General features: G+C 46.0%; 1 protein-coding gene across 1 annotated transcript in view; it reads left to right on the top strand.

Moving 5' to 3' along the window:
• The window catches only part of PDZD7 (PDZ domain containing 7), a 28701-nt gene that overhangs the window by 5091 nt on the left and 1717 nt on the right, over positions 1-21893 (top strand). The window contains exons 4-14 of the mRNA XM_048506894.1: positions 770-946; positions 3435-3582; positions 4162-4222; positions 5480-5956; positions 8618-8803; positions 12789-12964; positions 13907-13998; positions 15120-15211; positions 16395-16466; positions 17173-17751; positions 19102-19202. Coding sequence (XP_048362851.1) covers positions 770-946; positions 3435-3582; positions 4162-4222; positions 5480-5956; positions 8618-8803; positions 12789-12964; positions 13907-13998; positions 15120-15211; positions 16395-16466; positions 17173-17751; positions 19102-19202 — 2161 coding nt within the window. The remainder of the gene's footprint in view (positions 1-769; positions 947-3434; positions 3583-4161; positions 4223-5479; positions 5957-8617; positions 8804-12788; positions 12965-13906; positions 13999-15119; positions 15212-16394; positions 16467-17172; positions 17752-19101; positions 19203-21893) is intronic.

Genomic DNA, 21893 nt, shown 5'->3' with positions numbered 1-21893 from the left:
GGACATACTCTCACTTCACATTCATGCAGTTGGGCCTCTCTATCATTCACTGTGAATGTATAGTGTATCCTAGAACAAACCTAAAATGCCCCCATGGGTAAGTGCTCAAGGTTTTATATATATATATATTTCACATAATTTGACAATATGCAATGACCATTTGTATTTTACAACTTCCAAGAGTTCATATTTGAATCCCTGCCAAACAATCCAGAAATGCTAACAAATCTAAAGCACTTCAATTACAACTTGGAGGTTTAAAAAAATTATATTCAGATTCTTCATTCACAATGTGAAACTGAAAATTTCACCGTATGAAAAATTGCAAATATTTATTTTAATTTTACAACTCCCTGTGAGATACCAGCTGATAAATCCAGCTATGCTCCCTTGAAATCATACCCTTTGATTTCAAACCTTAATGATGTAGGTAGCTAGGCTGCAGTGACTTAAACCAGACGGAAAAGAAAGGGTGCAAAAGTTTGCTATTTCCTATAAAACAGATTTATCTTCTTTTCTTGGGTCAGAATCTAGATTGATAGTAATCCTTACAATCACAGTAATCCTTGTAATAGTCCTATAAGATAGGCCATTAATAGTACAGACTGAAGGCTGAGGCCAAGAGAGAAAAGCTTACTTAAAGTGATTGTGGGATTTGAATTGGGGACCTCCAGGATTTCATGTTAAGCTCCCATTCTTCTGGAGTAGAAGTGCAATGGGTAAAATCCTTGGAATCTGCAGTACTGGGCAATTCTTCTGCTTGTCACAGGGTTGATGTGGTAAACAGACGCTTGGTGGTGGAGAAGAGTGGTTCAACCCCTTCAGATACCAGCTCTGAGATAGGCAGGCGACGGATTGTCCACCTTTACACCACCTCAGATGACTACTACTTGGGTTTCAACATCCGTGGGGGAAGAGAGTATGGCCTTGGCATCTACGTCTCCAAGTAAGTTTTGGTCCTGTAAGGCTTAGCTTGGAAATCTCATTAGTTGAATGCTTCCAATCCAGGGACAACCTGGCTCAGATTATTACCTCTTCTTTGTGCCTTTGAACTATTCAGATTCCAGAAGTTTGGGCTATAATAAACAGGAAACATATTAATGGCAGAGTTTGTTCATATATTCCATGTCTGTACAGATTTCTATCAATCTTCATACTGGTTCAGGATGGGGGGGAAGCTTTTACAGGCTGCAAAGAGAAGAAAATGGTCTGTTTTTGAAAATAACCAAAGAAAGTCAATTTGAAACTGCCTGATGCCATTAGATGAGTTGTTCATTGAGCCCAGATTGTCTACTCTGACTGCTAGAGCTCCACAGGTGTAGCAACAGGGAAAAGCGTTCAGTGCATCCTCCGCCCCATCCCACTCCGGAACGACCCTGTCCCTCTCCGGAATGCCCCCACCATATCCCTGCCATGCCCCACGCCCAGTGCGTTGTGCACACACACACACACACACACACACACCGTCCCATTGGAGCTACACCTCTGTAGAGCTCTCCAGAGTCTCAGACAGAAAAGGAGTATTTCCTAGCACCTGCAGTCCTGTACTAGATATACCGGGGTGGGACCTTCTGCCTGCAAAATAGGTGCTTCTCCACCAATAGCTGTTGCAAAGCAACATAGTGCGTATGTTTTATTCTGTTGCCATCCTTGTTCTGAAAACCAAGAGGTGAATAAAGACTACTTGGGACAGGAACGAGGTCACATGCTCCGGATGATGTGTCAGCTGCCCTTTAAAGCAGCTAATCCATCTTTTTGTAGTCACAGTTTGGAAAATTAGAGTAGATTTTTCCTATTCTTTTGGGTATACGACTGTGGGTATACTGGAGATTCTGAACTGAGCTGTCATTACAAATATAGAATCAGGGCAAAAGTGTGTGGTATTTGTATATAACATTGTTTTAAGGTTATCCCTTGCTCCTTCTTCTCCCCCCCCCCCCCCCGCCCATCAATTTCCTGGACTATTTTTCAATCCAATTGGAAACGTCCCAAGCACTCCTCAGCCATGGGGATCCCAAACATTAAAATGTGAGTCACTTTGGGTGTTGAAAGACTGACCAGATCCTTTCTTTCTGCATAGCCTGGAGACAAATCATTTGCAGATTGGAAGAAATGTGCACAATGTGTATGCAGTCCCAGAGGCGTAGCAAGGGGGGGGAAGTGCCCAGTGCACTGGTGCATCCTCGGAACGCCCCTGCCACGCTCCCACAGGGGTGCACGCCCGGTCCATCACACACACACACACACCCTCTTGGAGCTACAGTCTGTGCAGTCCTTCTACCATTGTGCTGCAAGTTTTGTATTTAGACAATAGAGAACAATAGAAGAAGTATTTCTAGCTCTTTTGGGTATGTGGCTGTAGATGCACTGGAGAATCTAGCTGCATATGGTGCTGTGGAATCAGGACCAAATCCCCAGACAAACTGCTTCATTGCAAAAAAGCTGCTGAGGAGGATGGATGGGGGCAATATGTATAGGCAACTGTCTTTCCCCTATAATATTTTTTCCAGTTGGGAGTAGCTTTTAGGTTCTACTTTTAGTTCTAATATGGGGAAAAGATGGGCACTACAGCATCACCCTGTTCCTGTTTCTTTCCTTACTGGATCCCTGTTCACATGCTCACATGCTTACCGTTCACAGTAAATACATATACATGCTGTCTGTTCATGCATACAACTTTTTCTAAAGAAATAACCAAAATACATTCAATTTACAAATGAAACTGAGGACCAGTGCCCAGATAAATATGGGGTTTGTATCATGTGTTCAGCTTTACATGCATTCACTGTGACATGAGAATTACTCAACACACATTCAAAGGACAATCACGCATACACTGTACAGAGACTGCATGCTTCTTCGCTGTAACTTGTGAACAGTTCTTGGGACTGAAAGCAGTCCAAGGAGGCCATTTCCAGCTGGGGAAACAGTGTAGGTAGAAGAGGTAATCCCCACTTCCATTAAAACATTGCTTTGATCCATAGCTCCTCATTGCAGGCTTTGTAGTTTGATGACCCATGCATAGCTTCCCCGCAGTTTGCATAGTTTGGCCCTGAGTCTTCCTTCCAAAGATAATATCCAAATGCTATTGGGCATAACAAGCCCTTTGCCCCATTTGGAAGAATTTGGTACCTCAGATCCTTGAAAGGTGAAAAAGAAATTGTCCAAGAAGGTCATGAATATTCTTCTACAGCTGGATGAAGAAGTACGGCTGTTGTATAATCTTTGTGAATCTCCGTCACAACATCACCCATGCCTTCGAAGATGCCCCACTTTTCTCTGAGCCCATCACTCCCCGTGGAAAGTCTGGTTTGTCTTCTTAGCCCTTCGGGGATAGGGCGGTATAAAAGTCCAAAGAATAAATAAAATAAATAAATAAAAATTAGGCTGGCTGTGCCATGTTGGGAGTAACTCCCAGGATCTGTCATTCCCAGAGTGGATCCCGGCGGGCTGGCTGAACAAAATGGGATCAAGGTCGGCGACCAAGTCCTTGCAGCCAACGGAGTCAAATTTAACGACATCAGCCATAGCAAGGCAGTGGAAGTGCTAAAGGGGCAGACCCACATCATGCTGACCATCAAGGTGAGAACTGGGCTTTTCCAATCATTGAGCAAAGGTAAGGGTGCCAAAAGGACCAAGAGGACACAAAGTCCCAACAAGACTGGAATTTAGTGCTTTGCCATGAGAGGCATCAATATGCTGATTTCAAAATCTGTTGAGGAATCGAAGTTCACACCACTCCCCCAAACTAGCCTGCTATAGGTGTAGTATTTCTTTCTACCCAGCCAGGAATAGGACCCTCAGTTGTGACAGCTGGCACACAAGTAACTGCTGGAGGTGGAAGAGAGATGCTTAGATGCAGAGTAACTTGTGCTCCCCCATGAAGTTGAACTTGCTAGTGTGATGCTTTCTTGTCATCTTATTGTCTTTCTTGTCATCTTACTGATGCCCAGTAATTCTTCCCCAAGATGCTGTAAGACCCAGATTCTTGCGACTTTGCAGATCCAGTTTCAGCTGGGAAGAAACCCGGCCATGGAGGATGCATTATTTATCAAAGTGTCTCTCCGCCTGGGATCGGGTTCGTCTCCGAAGACACACCAAGCAGTGCTGGGCAGGCAGCAAATGATCTTGAGACATGTCTCTTCTGTTCCCTCCCTCTAGGAGGCGGGGAGGTTCCCGGCATACAAGGAAATGGTGGCTGAGTACTGCTGGCTCAACAGATGTAAGACTCAAATGCTCCCTTGCTGTCTATGCTGGTATGTGATGTTGCTTTGCTGAGACCCAATAAGGAATGTGAGAGCATTCCGCAAGCAAGGCAGCTGCTTCCCCTCCTTGCATTTCACAAAACAATGCTGCTGTCTCTTCCACCCAGAGCTTTGAGCTGTGGGTTAAAAATGGGGCATCATACAGACACATGGTCACAAATAAATAGCCCTGGCTCGAAGGTGTTACAGCACACAGATACTGATGAAGCTCAGACTCTTACATCCCAGAGTTCTTTTACCCTAGGGTTGCCAGCACTGGACTAGGAGATTCCTGGAGATTTGGAGGTGCAACCTGAATACAGCAGGGGGTGGGAGGGGCACAGTGGGATATAACACCATACAGTTGACTCTCCAAAGCAGTCATATTCTCTGCGTAGGTATCAAACTCACGGCCCTCCAGATGTTATGGACTACAGTTCCCATCATCCCCTGCCAGCATGATGCATGATGGGAACTGTGGTCCATAACATCTGGAGGGCCGCGAGTTTGACACCTGTGCTCCAGGGGATCAGGGTAGTCTGGAGATCAGTTGTAATTCTATGGGATCTCCAGGCCCCTCCTGGATGTTGGCAACCTAACAACATGCACCCTAACAACATGCATAAGGTTGGACAGATATACAAGCCTGGTGCACACACACCCCTACCAAAATAGTTTATGAATGGTGGTCATTGGTGTCATTGGATATGGACTAGCCTGATTGGTGTCTGTTGTTGTTTTTAAAGCTAGATGAAGGATTCCATAGTAGAGTTGTTCAGCCTCTCAAACATAAACCAATCAGACTTTTGAAACGTTATGAAACTTCAAGTACAAGGGGAAGGCACTGCATTGCTCACCAACATGTATTGTCCTCCTGAGTAATGAGCATTTGGCAGCTCAACAAGAAGCTATCCCCCAAACAATGCAGAGCAAAAGGCACTAGTCATAAATAAGGTGCTCTCCAATACCAGGGAGCGGTCTGTGGGGGATATGCAAGCACATTCCATGTGTCAGTGGCCATAGTAATGACTGTGCTACCCTAGGGAAGAATTACCCTTTCTCAGGGAGGAAAAAGCAGAATCCTCTTAGTGTCAATATACCTTCAGTGAAAGCACAAAGGAAGACATTTAGATTGTGCACAACAAATGGGTCATCTTGTACATGAACTTTATTAAAACTAACTGTTTGAATAGGAAAGAAAGCCCCAAAATGTGTCTTTCTCATTCTCTATGCAGTAGCCAATGGCCAGTTGCAGCAGCTGTCCCAGACCTCTGAATCCAGCTCATCGGTCTCATCCTACTCCTCAGGGACTCCATTCAGTTCCATGAATGGCCTACAGATGTCCCCTCCCCCAGTCTCCAGTTCATCTCAGAGTTACATGGTGGATGTTGGCATTTCCACTGACGACCCGCCAATCCGGAGCCATGGCCTAGAGAGGGCAGAGACAGCCATGCAGACTGACCCGCCAGCTGATGGGGCCTCCTTGTCAGGGAGCCTGATCACTGAGACTCGTCGGATTGTGCGGCCCATGGAGATCCTGAGGGATACCGCAATCCGCTATGACAGCCCCAAAGATTCCTTCCACCTGAGGAAGCACCGGCCCTTCAGCAGCAAGGACACGACAGACCCTTCCCCTAAAACGGCACTCCTCCTGGCCCTCAGCCGTCCCCGACAGCCTATCAAGAGATCACAGAGCTACCTGACTGTTTGTGGTAAGTTTCAAGCATATTCATTAGAGTGGTCCATTTAGTTGAAAAGATGTATGTTCTCTCTCATTCTTTTCAGCATCACTCCAGACCCACATTTTCAGGACATGTGCCTTTGCTCTAACCTTTCCTTGTTTGTTTCATCCCCCTCATTTTGATATGTACACAGAGAGGACAATATTGTTTATGTTAAATATTAAGCATGGGCGTGTAAATAATTTATGGAAATTATCAGAAGGTAGAAGAACGTTTTCCCCTCCTCATCCCCTCCCTGTCCACCCCCACCCATGTTTCCTCATCTTGCTCCAGCTAAGGAAACACATGTGCGGAGTTAGCATCCTGGTCACTTACCATGCGCTTGATCAGATTTTGCAAACAAAGTTGGTTGCACCTCCAAATCTACCTTCCAGTGCTGATGAAGTTAATCCACTCTACCTGGCTTGCAGGAAATGAGCGTGCAGAAAGTGCACATCTGCATGCACACCTGCATGTCAAAAACAGTACAGTGCAGATGGCAAATTTCCACACACGGATCTCTTGAGATGGATCTAGGCAATGAAGTATGGACTGACACTGTAGGCCCGGTTTTCCCTTCTTACAGCAAAAAATCTTACTACAAAGAGTGTGCATCAGAGACAGCTGGCACTTCCCCTCCTACCACTAGTCAGGAAGGGAACTGCCAAGGTGCCATTTTAGCCCCCACTATGGAAGAATATGTGTGTATGTGAGTGCCACCTCTCTCCTTCTTCCCCAAATCAAGCTTATCCCTTGCCTGCATTCATCTTCTGTATTCAAGGCATTCAGCTTCCCATGATGCCCCTGAGCTGATGGAGCTTTCTTTCTCTCCTGTTTGGCCTCCCAGAGCCATCTTTGGGAAAACTGGATTCAGAGAACATGGTTCAAGGTGATATCCTCCATCGACAATCAACCCACACCCCTCTCACACAACCATGTTCATGGAACTGCTTTGCTCACAGCATAAGCGGTGGGATTGGGCTCAGAAGAGACGTCCTGATGGCATGCCTCCATTCAGCCCAGTGCAACCTCCCCCAGACCCCAGCTTTACTTCCCTTCCGCCTGACTTCTAGCCCCCTACCAAGTGAGAGCTGTCATATGCACTTCTCTACATGAGTGTACATTTAGATGTGGGATCCTGCAGTTTGGGTGGGAACTGGGACGTTAAAAACCATTACTTTTCTGCATAGTTTGGGAGTCCCTTTGGATGCAGGAGTGCCACTCCTGCCTTCCAGCCTGTTTTGGTACTTCATGTGCCTGCACGGTTAGCTAATCAGAGAGTAATAGGATGCAACTAGTGTGCTTGAAACTTTTAGAGAATTGCTTTGCAGGAGCAGATGTAAGTCCCTGCATTCTTTTTCCAAAATGGCTTCTGGAATCTCATAAGTAGGGCAGGAGAATGAGGCCTGCCCTGTTGTTTACCTCCAGGATCAATTATTCAGAGATATACTGCCTCTGCACATGGAGGTTCTATACAGCTACCACAATTAGTAGCTTTCGGTCTAAACACTCTATGTGAATTTATTTAATTGAAATATTTATACCCTACCATTCCTCATGGCTCAGGCAGGATGGTTTACAAATTGCAATAAAAAACTGAAGTTTAAACATACAAAATAAAGCTCCAAATAACCACCTCCTCCCAAAAGATGCCTGCAGCACTACTCAGTTAAAAGGCTTTGAAACATCTCCTGATAATGTTGAGACAGTATCACCCCACTTCTTCATAGGGCATGTTTACAGAGTATGAACTACAATGGAAAAGGCAGAGGCTCTAATTGATACCAAGTGGTCTACCTTAAGTGAGCAAACAGCCAGTAGGTGGCAGCCTGACGATCATCACTGCAACGTAGGGACCCTCCTGTAGAATTTCTGTCTGTTGTCTCTAAGGTACTGAGCCCTGCTTTCCAAAGGTGAAAACTAACCTCTACTGATGAGGCAGCATCCCCAGTCCCATGAATTCGCTGTCCTCATCCAGATGCCTCCATAGATAGGATATAAAGTCACTAATTAAGTAAATAAATTAACAATAGGGCCTGTTTAAGAAATGAGGAAGGAGATCTAGTAAATGGAGGACTCCTTTTCTTTCCATAGGTTTCACAACATGTACCCTTTTTCAAAATAGTCCCACCCCCTTTTCCCACAGATCTTACAGGATATCCAACCATTTTCTATTACATATTGCTCCATTCTGTTGTTTTATAGAAAACTTGAGGTCATCGGCAACGGTGAGTTTTCCTAGCAGACCACATAATACTGCAGGGCTAGTTCAGGTCAGGAAGGTTGAAGCATCTCTTGTTGAGTCCTGCAGTCCTGATCCAAATTAGGCGTTGAACGTATGGAAAATTCTGAGACTTGCAACCCTCACCTGATTATTGCACCAGATAGGGATCCCAGTTCTATTCTGTGTACTCCATACTGTATGAATCAGCTAACATGTTTTGGCCCTGACTGTCTAGCTGTCCTTTCAAATGCAGGGTCTTAGAAGTTTTGCCAGGCCCACAAACACCTTCCTGTTTTCCACCTAAAGCAGTATCCACAACAGATTGCAGAAGTATTGGGGCAGTTATGGAGTAGGGGTTCAAGTTAGGGTGGAGGATATCAAATTTAATGCTCCACCTTCTAGTATGACTTGTTGAACTCTTGACCCAGAGGAGAAACACCAGAGGAAAAAGGAGAAACCGGCATCTTCAGAGAAGAAAGTCACCCTCCAGCGCTCCAAAACACTCATGAACTTGTTCTTTAAGGGTACTCGGTCAGGAAAGCCAAGCTCAGCAGCTGTGTCACCAGAAGCACCAAGGCGGTCCAAGTCCCCAGCACGCTCTGAGGGGGAGAAAGGTAAGTAAACATGTTCGTATTGTGTCATGGTTCTGGCTCATGCTAGCTAGCCCTCCCCTTGAAACCACTGAAACAGCAGTCCTGTGTCATTGGCTTCTTCTCCATGATAATAAGATCCTCTGTGATTTGGGGATATGAACTTCAAGAATAGAATGTATCTGTATTCTTTTTAAATAACTTTTTTGAAATAAACTTTTTTAAAACTAAAAAAAAGACAGAATGTTTCCACTTGTGGGGCTATTACAGAAAGGGCAAAAGTAGACTGTGAGTTGTATTGTCGAAGGCTTTCACGGCCGGAATCACTTGGGTGCTGTGTGGTTTCCAGGCTGTATGGCCGATCCTCTGAAGTTGCCAGCCACAGATGCAGGCGAAACGTCAGGAGAGAATGCTGCTAGAACACGGCCATACAGCCCGGAAACCACACAGCACCCAAGACTGTGAGTTTTCTGCTGGAGAAATTCCTCTTCCCAAAACTGTAGCTGCTATTTGTCCTGTTCTTGCCAGTCAATCTGGAGTATCGCTCTACTTCAGGCTACAGCCTCATGCCTCCTGGTAAAGTTGGGCCAGAAGGAAAGGCACAGATGCCTGGACTTCCCAAGACTCATTTCCAAGTGGTTGTAAACAGTGTTTGCCAACTCTTGAACAACTCCAAATGGAGAAGCTGCAGTCAAGGAGAGTCTTTTCTGTACTGCAGGAGTCCAGCTCCCCCACCTCTTCCCCATCCTGGGGGCTCTTATTACAGTAAGAAGCAGGAGAGGAGGGTACATGAACCCAAGTGCTGTAGCACAAGGGCCTGTGGCAGGTGAACCAATAGTCATGATCTAAATGCAGACAGAGAAAAAGTCTGGAGGTTAGTTCTGTATAAGTGGTAACTTGTCACAACTCTTGAATCAGCATTTTGATCACTCACTGGAATAACAAAAGACATCTTTAAAAACTCTGGAACAGTGTAGCACAGAAGAATCCTATACTAGCCTAGGTCTTTATGAGCTACAGACTGTATTTACCACCTGCTCCTTATTGAGAGGTTTCCTTTTTTATAGAACTGGAAATACTTAGGGAGTTGGATCCAGGGAAGGGATTCCCCTGCTTATGGAAGGGATTTATGTCAATTGAACTGGGTTTTCTCATCTCCTTTGTTATGCTTCATTCTGAAATGCACCAAGAAACAACATGAGGGTAAAACCTTCAGTTAAAAGGGGGCATTTGGGAAACTTCCCAATTTTTCTAATAGACACCTACTGCTGGATCTAATCCATGTAAAAGAAGAGGCATACTGTAACTGCAAAAAAACCTTTATAGAATTATAAGGACAGTTTCTGCTAATAAAATGCAGTCAGCCTTTTGACACATGTAACTGGTCGTTTTCTCATGACATCTTGTGGGTTTCCTTGCTTTGAAACCTCTCCAGGTGCAAACCTATCACCCCCTACTGGTGCTGCATTGCAGAGTGATAGAAAGCGAATACAGGTGAAACACTGATGCTTTTGAGCTTACTGGGATCAGACATATGAAAGATTGTGTTCCCAAAATACCTTGTGCCGACACAACCTTTCACTTTTCTTTTTTTGTGTGAAGCCCAACACAGCCCAGTCCAACATGAGTGCCCCTTTCTTCACACATTCTGCGGATTATGACTACATCTTTGTTCTCCTCTTCCATCCTTTCCCTTGCCTGTAGTCAGTGGCGTCCAGAAGTTTGTTATCCGGAGTCTTAAACGGGGTAACTAAGCAGAGTGCAGGTTGTGCCTTTGCCAGAAGCATGTGGCTTTGTGTGTGTGTGTGTGTTAATGCCAATGTTCACTTGCAACATCTTGGGTGTGGTGCCACCCAAATGTCCTCTACAGAATAGCACTGGTGCTCAATGGAGAGAGTGGAAGTTCTGGACGGTCGGTAGATTCAGGTGCTTACCAACAGAGAACTACATATGATGTTGACATTTTGTGACTGGAACACCAGATGTGAAACTTGGACCTCAAAAACTATTGGGGAGAGTTTATCTGGCTTGTGGGAGCCATGGGATTGGGGAAAAGTGAACGTAACTCTTCCCCTCCGTGCCATTTCTCCTCTCCTGATGCTTTTACTCCTGCAAGTAAGAAAGATGGCTACAAAATGGACAGGACAATGCAGGAGAAAAGAGCTAGCCCTGGTCCTTTCCTAGCAGCTTGGCTCTGAGCCATCTCTCCTGCCTCCCCAATGTTGAAAGAAACAAATTCACGAAATGCTGAAACCAACAAGGTTTGTCATTCTCCAACTTGAACTTGAAGTTCTCCATTAATTACTCTTGATCTTCAGACTAGAGACATTCACTCCTCTAGAGAAAATGGCAGCTTTAGAAGGTGAACTGTATTACATCACATTCCTGGCGTGGCCCCTCCCCTTCTCGACTCTGCCCTCCCCAGGTTCTCTCCCCAAATCTTCAGGAATTTCCCAACAATGGAGATGGCAACCATATTTCACAAGTGGTTTGTCTCTAAAAGCAAGCCACAAAAATCATAATATCCTGTTTCCCGTTCAAGAGATTTTGAAGAGATTTCTGAGCTACCATCAGTATGTTACATCACGAGTTACTATGTCTGGAACTCAAAACACATTAGACTTTTCCCTAGATTACAGTGTTTATGAGAACAAGCCCTTCTTCAATTAGGGAAAACAAGAGAGTTTACAAGTTCACAGTGTATTGCCAAGCTCACAATATTTGCTGAGTTGCATGGTCCAAATCCAACTTATTTGTTTGTGGTGTGTGTGTGGTTTTTCCCAATATGGATGTTGTAGCATTCCCCACCCCCCTCACCCAGGCTCTTTGGGTGGTGTATCCTTCCCTCCTCCCTAACCTGGGGGTTGGTCTCCCCAGACGATGACTCTCCCCATTGGCCCAATGGGACAAGAAACCACACTGCCCACAAAGCACTGGGTGTACGGGGCAGCCCTTGCCCACGCCACCCTCCTCCTAGCAGGCCTCCTTGCCTCCCCTGTCTAGCTTGAGCTTTCACACCCTCCCTTTCTCTCCCTTGTTGCTTCACAGGGAGAGGAGTTTCCAGGGCTTTGTCTCTCCCCTGTGGCCTCACAGGGAGAGGTGTTTACAGCTTGTGTGAACGACTCCCACCCTGTTACTGCACGGGGTGAGGATCAGCTTGAACCAGGGACTAGGTTCTCAAAGGGGGTCTGGGCTTCAGGGTCCTCTTCCCTCCTTCCCACTTCCCACCATTGAGCTGTCCCTTTCCCTTGTCTCTTCACACCACCACCCACATTTCCTGCTGCAGCGGCAGCTCCAGACTCACCCTTTCCCACTTCCTTAAATACCTTCTGCCCTCTCATTCCTCTCCCTCATCCCAGCTGCTTCTCCAGCCCATCTTCTCCAGCCACCTCAGCTGTGGGCGGGCGGACCCTGCCTGGTCTGAGCTGCTTCTTCAGCCCATCTTCTACAGCTGCCTCAGCTGTGAGCTTGCTGGGCCTAAGCCTCCCCTGCCTTCCCCTTTGAACAAGGCTTCTGAGGCCTCTGAGGCCTTCCCTGCAAGAGGCTCCTCTGCTGCCTTCCTATCTCCCGCAGTGCCAGCTGGTGCGGGACTCAGTGGGGTAAGTCCGGGTGCTGCAGTCGAACCCGGACAGATGTCCTGCATTGCTGGTATCACTCTGGGATGCCCAGAGCATAATAGCAGAAACAGAGATGCCCATCCCAGTCATCATCCAAGAAGCAAAGTGCTGATCAACTTCTGCCATATGCAATAGATTGATTCAAAGTTTCACAAATTCAGCAGGGACCTGAACCCAGGTTCCCCACACCTAAATCCAGCACATGAACCACTGCCCACACAAACTGTCTTATGACAGCAGTGCATGTGGGAAATGAATATTTGCCTCAAAGTCATGGCAGCTGCAGTCCCTGGCACGTGCATGTTCTGGTGGTTTGGATGGTTCATGCCCTCACCATGTTTTGTTTCTCACTGTTGTTTGTGCACTGACGCTCCTTTGCTGCTCCTTCCCAGATAAAGGCTGTGCCTTAATCTCTCTGGGTCTGAGAGATTCATCGTTATCATCCCCTCAGCGCAATGGCAGTGAGCACAGCATGGACCATGAAAGCCACCTGATGCTCATTGAGGACATGGCCCGGAAGCTCCTGATGGAGGACGAGGTGGCAGCTGTGCTGAGGCACTGCACCCGGGTAAGGGGCACACACAGGAGTGGGGTCTCAAAGAGCCAGTCTCCCTTTTAATTCAAAAGTCTGCTTAGGCTGAAAAGTTGGCAATTGTCTCATTCTGTTCTCAGTTGCAATTGAACCACACAGAGCCTTTGCTCTTCATCTCTTCTCCCAGTCACTTCCTTACAGACACTGGCCTTGGTGAGACTTTGCTGTACGTTTGTACATTTTTCCTGAGGCAAACTGTGTGTTGGCTTACTTTTATTGCCCTGTGCCAATGGTTTAGGATGAAGATATGGTAAGGCAGATCACAATAACCCAACCTAATTTCACTTAGTCTGCATTTCAGTCAGACAATTCCTACAGTATTGATGAATTTCCCTGCAGTTTAGCCTACTGGTATCTCCTACTGCTCACTCTCGCCAGCTTTCAGTGTGTCCAGCAGCCATTAGAGGGAGCTCTAAAACTGATATGATTGAGAAACTGTTTTCTACCAAATGCTTTTGGATTGGTGTGGGGGAGGGGGGGAGAGATTTTCAGAGACAGTCTGGAACCCTGAATCAGCAATGCACCTGGTCTCTCTTCTTTTAAAAAAGATATTTGTTAGGTGATGAAGGCAGGACTAAAACGTTAATGTTTAAAACAGTTAGCAACAGCCATCAAGGCAGCTACTCCCTTAATGCAGACGTTAAATGTTTGTGTTTATTTACATCTGTGAACACTATAATTGAGGTTTGCAGCCTTTGGAGAGGCCACAGTGGCCCATTATTTGTAACCCCTTTGAGGAATCATGACTGGACAAGAAGCCTAATTTAATGAGCTGGTAGGTGACTCTTTCTGAGGAATTCAGTCAACAGAGTAGAACTGCTGTGAAGTGAATACTCGGCTACAGGTATGGTATCCAAAACTGAATGACAACATGAAACAGCTGTTTAGTCTCTGCTGATGGTTACTTTCTGCCCACAGTACATCCATGAAGGAGGGATAGAAGATCTGGTGAGGCCACTGCTGGCAATTCTTGACCGGCCTGAGAAATTGCTGCTTGTCCGGGATATTAGGTGAAGAAGAAGACTTTATTTACAGTCAATGACCAAATATATTACAAAACTCCAAAATATCTACAACAAAACAAGAATGCAGATCTCTCTCCCGTATTCCAGCACTATCCATCTATATATCATTATACTTTGTAAACACACCAAACAGCATAAAAATACTAAACAAAATAAAAATATATTGTCGAAGGCTTTCACGGCCGGAATCACTTGGGTGCTGTGTGGTTTCCGGGCTGTATGGCCGTGTTCTAGCAGCATTCTCTCCTGACGTTTCGCCTGCATCTGTGGCTGGCATCTTCAGAGGATCATCTTCAGATGATCCTCCGAAGATGCCAGCCACAGATGCAGGCGAAACGTCAGGAGAGAATGCTGCTAGAACACGGCCATACAGCCCGGAAACCACACAGCACCCAAAATAAAAATATCTAAGGGGGATACCATATTCAGATTATTTTTTTCTTTTTCATAATGTATAGACAGAATTTTGCTACCCATTTAGTAATATTCTCCTTCTTATCTTGTAATAGTTTTTCACAACAAACTTTATCAGAACAATATGTCATTTTGTGTAGTAGATGTGACAGGCATTTTTTCCTTGCCTCCTCATAAAGGGGACAAGGATATTAGGTGAGAATAGAAGGAAATGGGCAGGTTCCAAAATACCTTGGATAGGTACTAAAGGGAAGGAATTGGGTAAGGGATGTTGCCAAAATTTCAGCTCAGCATATATGACTCAAGTTCACTGAGGGATTTACTTCTTGCCTAAAAGAGGTGGGTTGGTGCCACCATGTATGAAGAAAAGGCCATGCACAGCCTTTGCAGCCACATCATGAGTGGCGGGAGGGAACAAACCTGGGAGCAATCAACAACACAATAAGAGCACCCTAAAGCTGTACAATAATAATCTAAACAGGGTTGCTTTGATCATCTGAATGACACAGGACCTGACAGTCAGGGACCGTCCATCTTTGGGGGACAAGCAGTGCATGGCTTTTGCACTGCCAGGGGCTTCCAGGCCTGCAGCTACAACTTCCACTTGCAAAAATGTTGCCCCCACCCCCAAAGCTATGGTAAACAGTCAATTATTCAACAGGTGTTAAGAACTTCTCTTAACATTTTTGCAGGAGTGTGATTTCCCCCACGGACCTAGCCCATTTCGACAGCAGGGTTATACCCATGGAGCTGGAAGCCTACGACATGCTGAAGAGCAGAACAGGTAGGGAAGATGTCGGAGAAGTTCCCTGACTGAAAGCTCCCGAACCATTTATATTCTGGGTGTGGTGAATGTTTTATTTTAGGGTTGTAGAACAGTGTTGGTAGAAAATGTTTTCCAGCAGGAAAAGCACATCTAAGTCTATTAATCAAAAGTAAGTCAGGACAAAAAAAATCTCAGTGTAGCCAGCAGAGGAATATTTTAAACCACTGGTTCCAAATAACATTCCCATTTCATGCTCCTTATCAAACACACGCAGGCAAGTCAGTCTTTCTTGCAGTGTTTTTTGCCTGGCTGAATGGCTTTGGTAATGGTATTGCCTTGGGACAAAAGTGGCATTTGTGCCACTTGCAGCCTGGCAAGCATCCATCCCATGTACAGCCCCAGACTTCCAGCTTCTGTGATGCTGTGGCCCCCATTCAGACTGAGGGTGATGCTGTGAAGAAAGTTACAGGGCAGCTTCAGCAAGGACTGCTAAAGTTAGCAAGATTTTGTCTAAACCCTTCAACCAGCACCAGCTGTGTAATCTTGTGAGTTCTTGTATAGGAAACTACAAGTGCCAAATGAGTATTCTCCTCTGCTTCCTCTGAACTTCTTGGGTGCTCCATGTAAAAGGTAACCTTGCTGATCCATGAGCCCTGAAAAATGCCCACCCTCAGTAGCCTCAAGGGTCAGCCTTGTTTTCAGGGGCAGGCTGCCAGTCAATTCACAGGGAGATTTTTTGGTGGGTCACTGCCCTGAAGGTCCAGGAGCAAACAGAGCCAAACCCCAGTAGCTCTGCCCCCTGTGACACACAGGAGGAGGCAGTGAGCCAGTCCCCAGTGTTGGCACCACTAGCCAAGCCTAAGTTGAGTGGCCCTAAAGTGTTGGCTTGCGGCATTGCAGGTGCCACTCAGCTTGACTCGCCCCTGGGCACTTTTAACTTCCCTGCTTACCCCCTACCTGATTTTAACCTACTGAACAATGAAGCTGAGGCAAGAAGTAAAAAAGCACTCAGTGATTCTGAGCATGCACAAGGTGCGTTTCTCTGAGCACAGCTGGGCTTCTGGAGAAAACTAGCATAACTTCCAGACATCCTTAAGCATGAAAAAAAATTACAACTGAAAGAAAGTGACAAGAGAGCGGAGTCAGCCTATGCAAAAGAAAACAGAGGAACCATCAATTTACTAATTTTCTTTGTTCACAGCGAGGTCACCTGCTCTCCGCTCAGCACAACATGAAACACCTCCCAAGAGATATCTTATCACTCCAGTGCCTGGTGAGTCCTCTACCTTTATCTTTATGGTTCCTTCTCTTGCCCATTTGATGCAGAGAAGAAACTGAAACATTGCCCATAATTGTAACAAGAGACTTTGAAGTCTGTCTTCAGAATAAATTAGCCAGATTAAACAAACATTAATTTTTATAGAATGTTTTATAGATGCACTGTTTGGGTTTCTGCAGAATTTGGGCTACTCTGGGAAGCTGTAGATGGAAAGAGGAAAGGGAGGGGACCCAAGTTCCTCAGGCACCTCAGGGGACGTCACATCCCAGTTGTAAGGGGTCTTTCTGATACCCTGGAAAGTCAATCCCAATCATAGCATAGGACTGACTTAGCAGGACATTGGTCTGACTTGACAGAAGGCAACTCCTCAGCTGAAGGGTAATGAACAACAAAGTACTGGGGAACAATGATTGCTAGGCACTGTGGAGGGGTATATTTAGTTCTGAAAACCAAATTAGCATCAGCGCCCCAAAACTCAATCACAGTTGCAGTCAACAAAATTAACCATTAAAAATTGGTTTTTGTGGAGCCTAATGTTCACTCACAGTCCGACCTTTTCAACACTATAGAAAGTTCATTTCAGGCATATAGATACTGGATATGTTGTTTATGATAAAATTCTGCAGTTCCAAGCATTGCCTGAAAGAGCTGATAGAAACGAAATGATGGTTATGGTAACATCTTGTAACTCTGATGGCAGATTTCAAGGGTGGTTTCCTTCTGAAGCCAGTGACCAACAAAGAGGAGACAGCAGAACTGAATGACGGGATGAAAAGGCTGCAGGTCCCTCCCAGCCCCAGACGGACTCGCCCTCGAAGCTACTCCCCTCTTCCTGATGTGCCAGTGGATGCCTACACCTCCCAAAGTGGCCTCTCCTCAGCTGCTAGCTGCAACCAACCCAACTGGCTGGTAAATAAGACCACAGAAATGTCAACAAACTCCACAGCGCCCACCAAGGAAGTGTCAGAGCAGGGCGATGGGCGGCCTGGCCGAGGGAAGCCTCGTACACCAAAATCAAGCCACGGCAAAGCCACACTGAGGGGGCCACGTGGGGAAGCCCAGCCTGCCAAGGATACCCTGTACTCTGTGATCAACAGGCCACGCAAAGCTAGGCCCCTGCTCTCACATCTCTTCAAAGAAGTCCAAACGACTAGCAAGGGGGTTCAAGCAGAGACGAGAGATGAAATCCTAGATGGTCTTGTTCAAAATGGTACCAGTGATATTAAGGAGGAATATGAGCTGCTCACTGTCCGTCTGCCCAAGAACAAGCAGTCGCTGGGTAAGTAAAGATGTGAAATGCTCTGCAAGTGAACTAGGAACCCACATGCTGTCAAACTGGAGTGGGAAGGGCAAGCCCTCATCTCCCTGATGGTCTGATCAAGGGAAGCATGACAGGTCGCATCTCTCAAAACGTCAGGTCATGATGAGTTTCAGCTTGAATACATGAGATAGATTTACTTTTAAGCCACCTCCCCTCCATTAATGCTTGTGTCTGTTACCTCTATTGGTTAAGGCAACAGAATTGTAATGGCTTGCCATCTTGTGTTTATGCTCACATATAGTGAACCAGATTTCATGTCCACTTTCCTGTAGACTAAGGCAGCGGGGGGGGGGGGACCATAAGTCTTGGGGAGTCTATCAACCTCTCCATTAGAGTGTAGAAGACTGGAAAAAGAAGCAGAGCAGAGTTTTGGATTGTGACGGGAGATCTAGGTTCAGACCTCTGCTCTGCCATAAAGCATTTTGGTTTACCTTTGGCCAGTCTTTTTTCTAATCTGGACCTTCAACCTGGGACTTTTCAAGAATAAAATGAAAGAGAGGAGAACCATAAATGCACTGAACACCTTAGAAGGATGTAATTAAAATGTGACTGTAAGCGATAATAAGAGGGACCTCATATTTATCAAACTGCATCTCCCACTCTATCTGCACCTGTCAGCTATACACTTCAGGCAGCCTTCTTGCTGTAGTACCCTCTTTTAGGATTGTCTGAATGGCAATGGCTGGGCCAGAGGCTTTTTCTGTTGTGGGTCTGGGCCTCTGGAATGGCTTACCAGAGTGGGCATAATGAATGCCTTCACTCACTGTATTTCAGAGGGTGCGTACAGCTGTTTTGTTTCAGTTGGTATTCGGCAGAGAGTGAAAGATTGCCTTTTTAGCTTGTGCATTTTTAAATCCATGCACTGATTTTATCTTGTCGATGGACTGTTAATGATGTTTTCTGTGTCCTTGCAATGTGACGTTGCTTTGTTAGTCACCCTGAGTATAAGGCAGTAGGACTCTCTCCCACTTTTCATGGAGAGCCAATACTGAGAAAGTCAATACTGGAAGTTGTCCTCCTCACTGCCACAAAAGTATCCCTGCAAATATTCAGGAATGCAGGAGGGAGTGATCAGGTAAAGGGTATGGGCATCATGAAGTGGCGGACTGAACCAATCTGAAAGACTTCAGAGCCTTGCCTTGTCCAGACCAACAATTGCCTTTGTCATGTCCAAGACTTCTTGACACCCACTATGTTAGTGCAGCTGCTGTCCAAAGGGCATGACAGTGCTGGCAATCACTATGTTGGCACAGTCACGCCTCCCTTGCCCAGGTTCCCCACTCCTCATAGAATTATTATTCTTTTCAGGAATCAGCATATCAGGTGGAATCGAGTCCAAAGTGCAGCCAGTGGTGAAGATTGAGAAGATCTTTCCTGGGGGAGCAGCATCCCTGAGTGGAAAACTGGAGGTAACAGGAGCAGCAGGGAGGGAAGGGCTGAGGTCCCTTTGTACCTCATCTACAGGGCAGCCAGAAAGAGGAGGGCTCCTACTTCCCAGGTATTCCTCTGCAGCAGCTGAGCCGAATGCTGCAGCTGCTGAACCACCCGCTTTGACACCACAGCAAAGACCCACTCAGGAGTAGATGGCCCAGATGGCTGCATAATTGGTTATTCTTTCTCTGCTTGTTGTATCAGCATGTTGGTCTCCTGCAAGCATGGGGCAAAGTATTATAGCAACAGTTACTCCTCTTTCCTTTCCCCTGCAAAAGAATTTCTGCCAGCTAGAGTATAAAAATAATTGCTTCAGAAACTCCAGTGGGAGCCAGGATTTGCACAGCCAGCTTCTTCCCTGCTCAGTTCACAGCGGAGCGGGAGTAGCCGCCTCCTTTTCGCTCCCATCCCTTGCAAGGAAGCCACTTGTCTAAGGTCACACAAGGGAGTTTGTGTCAGAACAGAGCACAAACCCTCTTCTCTCCAAATGCCCACATGCTTGGCACTGCTCTCCTCTTCTCCTCCTGTGCAAACAATCTGTCCCTCTACATGCGTCAGCTTCTGCATGTTTACTCAGTTGTAAATCCAAGTGTTACTCCCAAGTGGACATGCAGATGATTTTGCTGCCTGAAATAGCATCAACTTGCATTACCCACTACATTTTATCTTTTCCTGTTACCATAAATTGACTGTTTTCATGGCAATCACAGTTTTTGAATATGCAAGCAAACTTAACTATGCAGAATCCATTGCAATGTGGAATGCATTAATGAAATTATTTCAATGCAAAATGCATAAAGCATAAATGGGACTAACTGGGTTTCCAAGAGGAAAAATAGTTTCATTATTAAGATGCTTATTAAAAATGAGATTTCAGCTTATCAGCTCCAAACATTACTGTACCAGTCCTACGTGTACAATTTCAGCAGTACAGTCCGAATCTCAATGCAATCAGGATAAAAAGGAACTTTCCCATTAGTTGTCAGCTGAGCTGCAGCGTCAGTGTGGTGTGGTGGTTAAGGTGTCAGACTAGGATCTGGGAAACCCTGGTTTGAATCCCTACTCTGCCATGGAAACTTACTGGGTGGTCTAGGGCCAGTCACACACACTCAGCCTGAACGCTGGCAAATATCTGAATGGGAGACTTCCAGCAAACACCAGAAGCATGATGCAAAGGCTAGCAATGGCAAATTACCCCCTCCCCTCCTCCCCAGGGTGGGTGGGCCATGTCTAGATGACAGCCCCCCTATCCCCCTACCCCTTCTCCCCAGGTCTCTTGCCTTGAAAACACTATGGGGTCATTGTGTGTCAGCTGTGACTTGACAGAAAATAAAAATAAAAAGCTGCAGGGCAGGAATGGAGTAGCCTCATTTTATTCCTTATTCCATTTTATTCTTCCTCTGGAGTCACCAGAATTGCACAGAAGGATTAAATAGACAGATACACTATTCCATAGAACAGGGGAAATTCAAATTTTGTTAACCACAGTGACAAAAGAGTGATCTTTCTTGTAAGCCCATTGTCAGTGCAATTCTGTTTGGGGTTGCAGTATAAATTATATAACTTCCTAGCTCCAAAACAAAAGTGCATAATGGGGGACCAGGCCAAGCATGTTCCCTCCACTGCTCCAAACCTGATTGGAGCAAGCAACGTTGCATCCTTGACCAGGGTGAAAGGGCTACATGTCTCTGCTGTGCTCCTCCTTTGACACCAACCTCTGGGGTCCAGTTCTACTCCTTTAAAAACCTCACTACCACTCACACAAAACAAAATTCATTGTGCGGGATGGTATAATGAGGGCTTGGGGGCAGAGACACACACATACATGCCTCTTTGTGCCAGAGCCCCTCATGGTTCAAGGGCACTCTGCAGCATTTCACAAGGATTCTGTAATGAGCTCGGCACCAACAAAGAGCTATTGTGGGCCCTGGCTAGCCTGCCCGCCCACCAAGCGACTGTTCCTCAGACCCCAGAAGCAGCTATAATTAGGCTTCCCCTTTGATGGCCTCTTCACTGAGGGAGTTGTGGGCCCAGTTCAGCAGGTGGCCCAGAGAAAAGCCTATTTGTGCCAGGTTGCTGCAGCAGGAAGAAATGGGGAAAGCTGACTAGAATCACAGGTGAAACTGGTCCTCTAGGGCTGACAGGCCAGAGCTGAAAGGCTGCCACAGCTTCATCATGGCTCCTGTGCTGACCCCTACCTGCCAAGTCCAGCAATAAAGTCATCAGGCAGACAGAAAACAGAGCAGGATATTCTCACCTTTCAACTCGGTTCATTTGCTATACAATCCACAGATTTAGTCCCTCTACTGGATTACAAGTTTCTAGCTTACTAAAAAAAGATACAGGTTGCGAAGGGACAAAGATGGGATTACTTAAGTTAGTGCTGCCTGCATATGTACTGTACAGACTCTTGATGCAGGTTATGTTGGTGCTGTTAGCTCTCTAATGGGCTTCGGTGAGCTGTTTTGCCCTACTGTGCCTTTGCTGTACCCTCACTTGCAAAAACAGGGCCTAAGCTCACAGTTCGTCCTCCATAAGGTACCTAAGACCCCCCCCCCCCCCGCCACATCAGCAGCCTTGAAACTTTGTTGTAGAACCATGGCATATGAAAATATTTGGGGGCTTATTTTAAGGTGCAGGGGAGGCTCTGGCCTGTTTGGACATCACTG

The sequence above is a fragment of the Sphaerodactylus townsendi genome, linkage group LG08 (genome assembly GCF_021028975.2).
Source record: "Sphaerodactylus townsendi isolate TG3544 linkage group LG08, MPM_Stown_v2.3, whole genome shotgun sequence".
Classification (NCBI taxonomy): domain Eukaryota; kingdom Metazoa; phylum Chordata; class Lepidosauria; order Squamata; family Sphaerodactylidae; genus Sphaerodactylus; species Sphaerodactylus townsendi.
The sequence above is the reverse complement of the archived record's forward strand: the minus strand, read 5'-3'. Positions and strand labels throughout refer to the sequence as shown.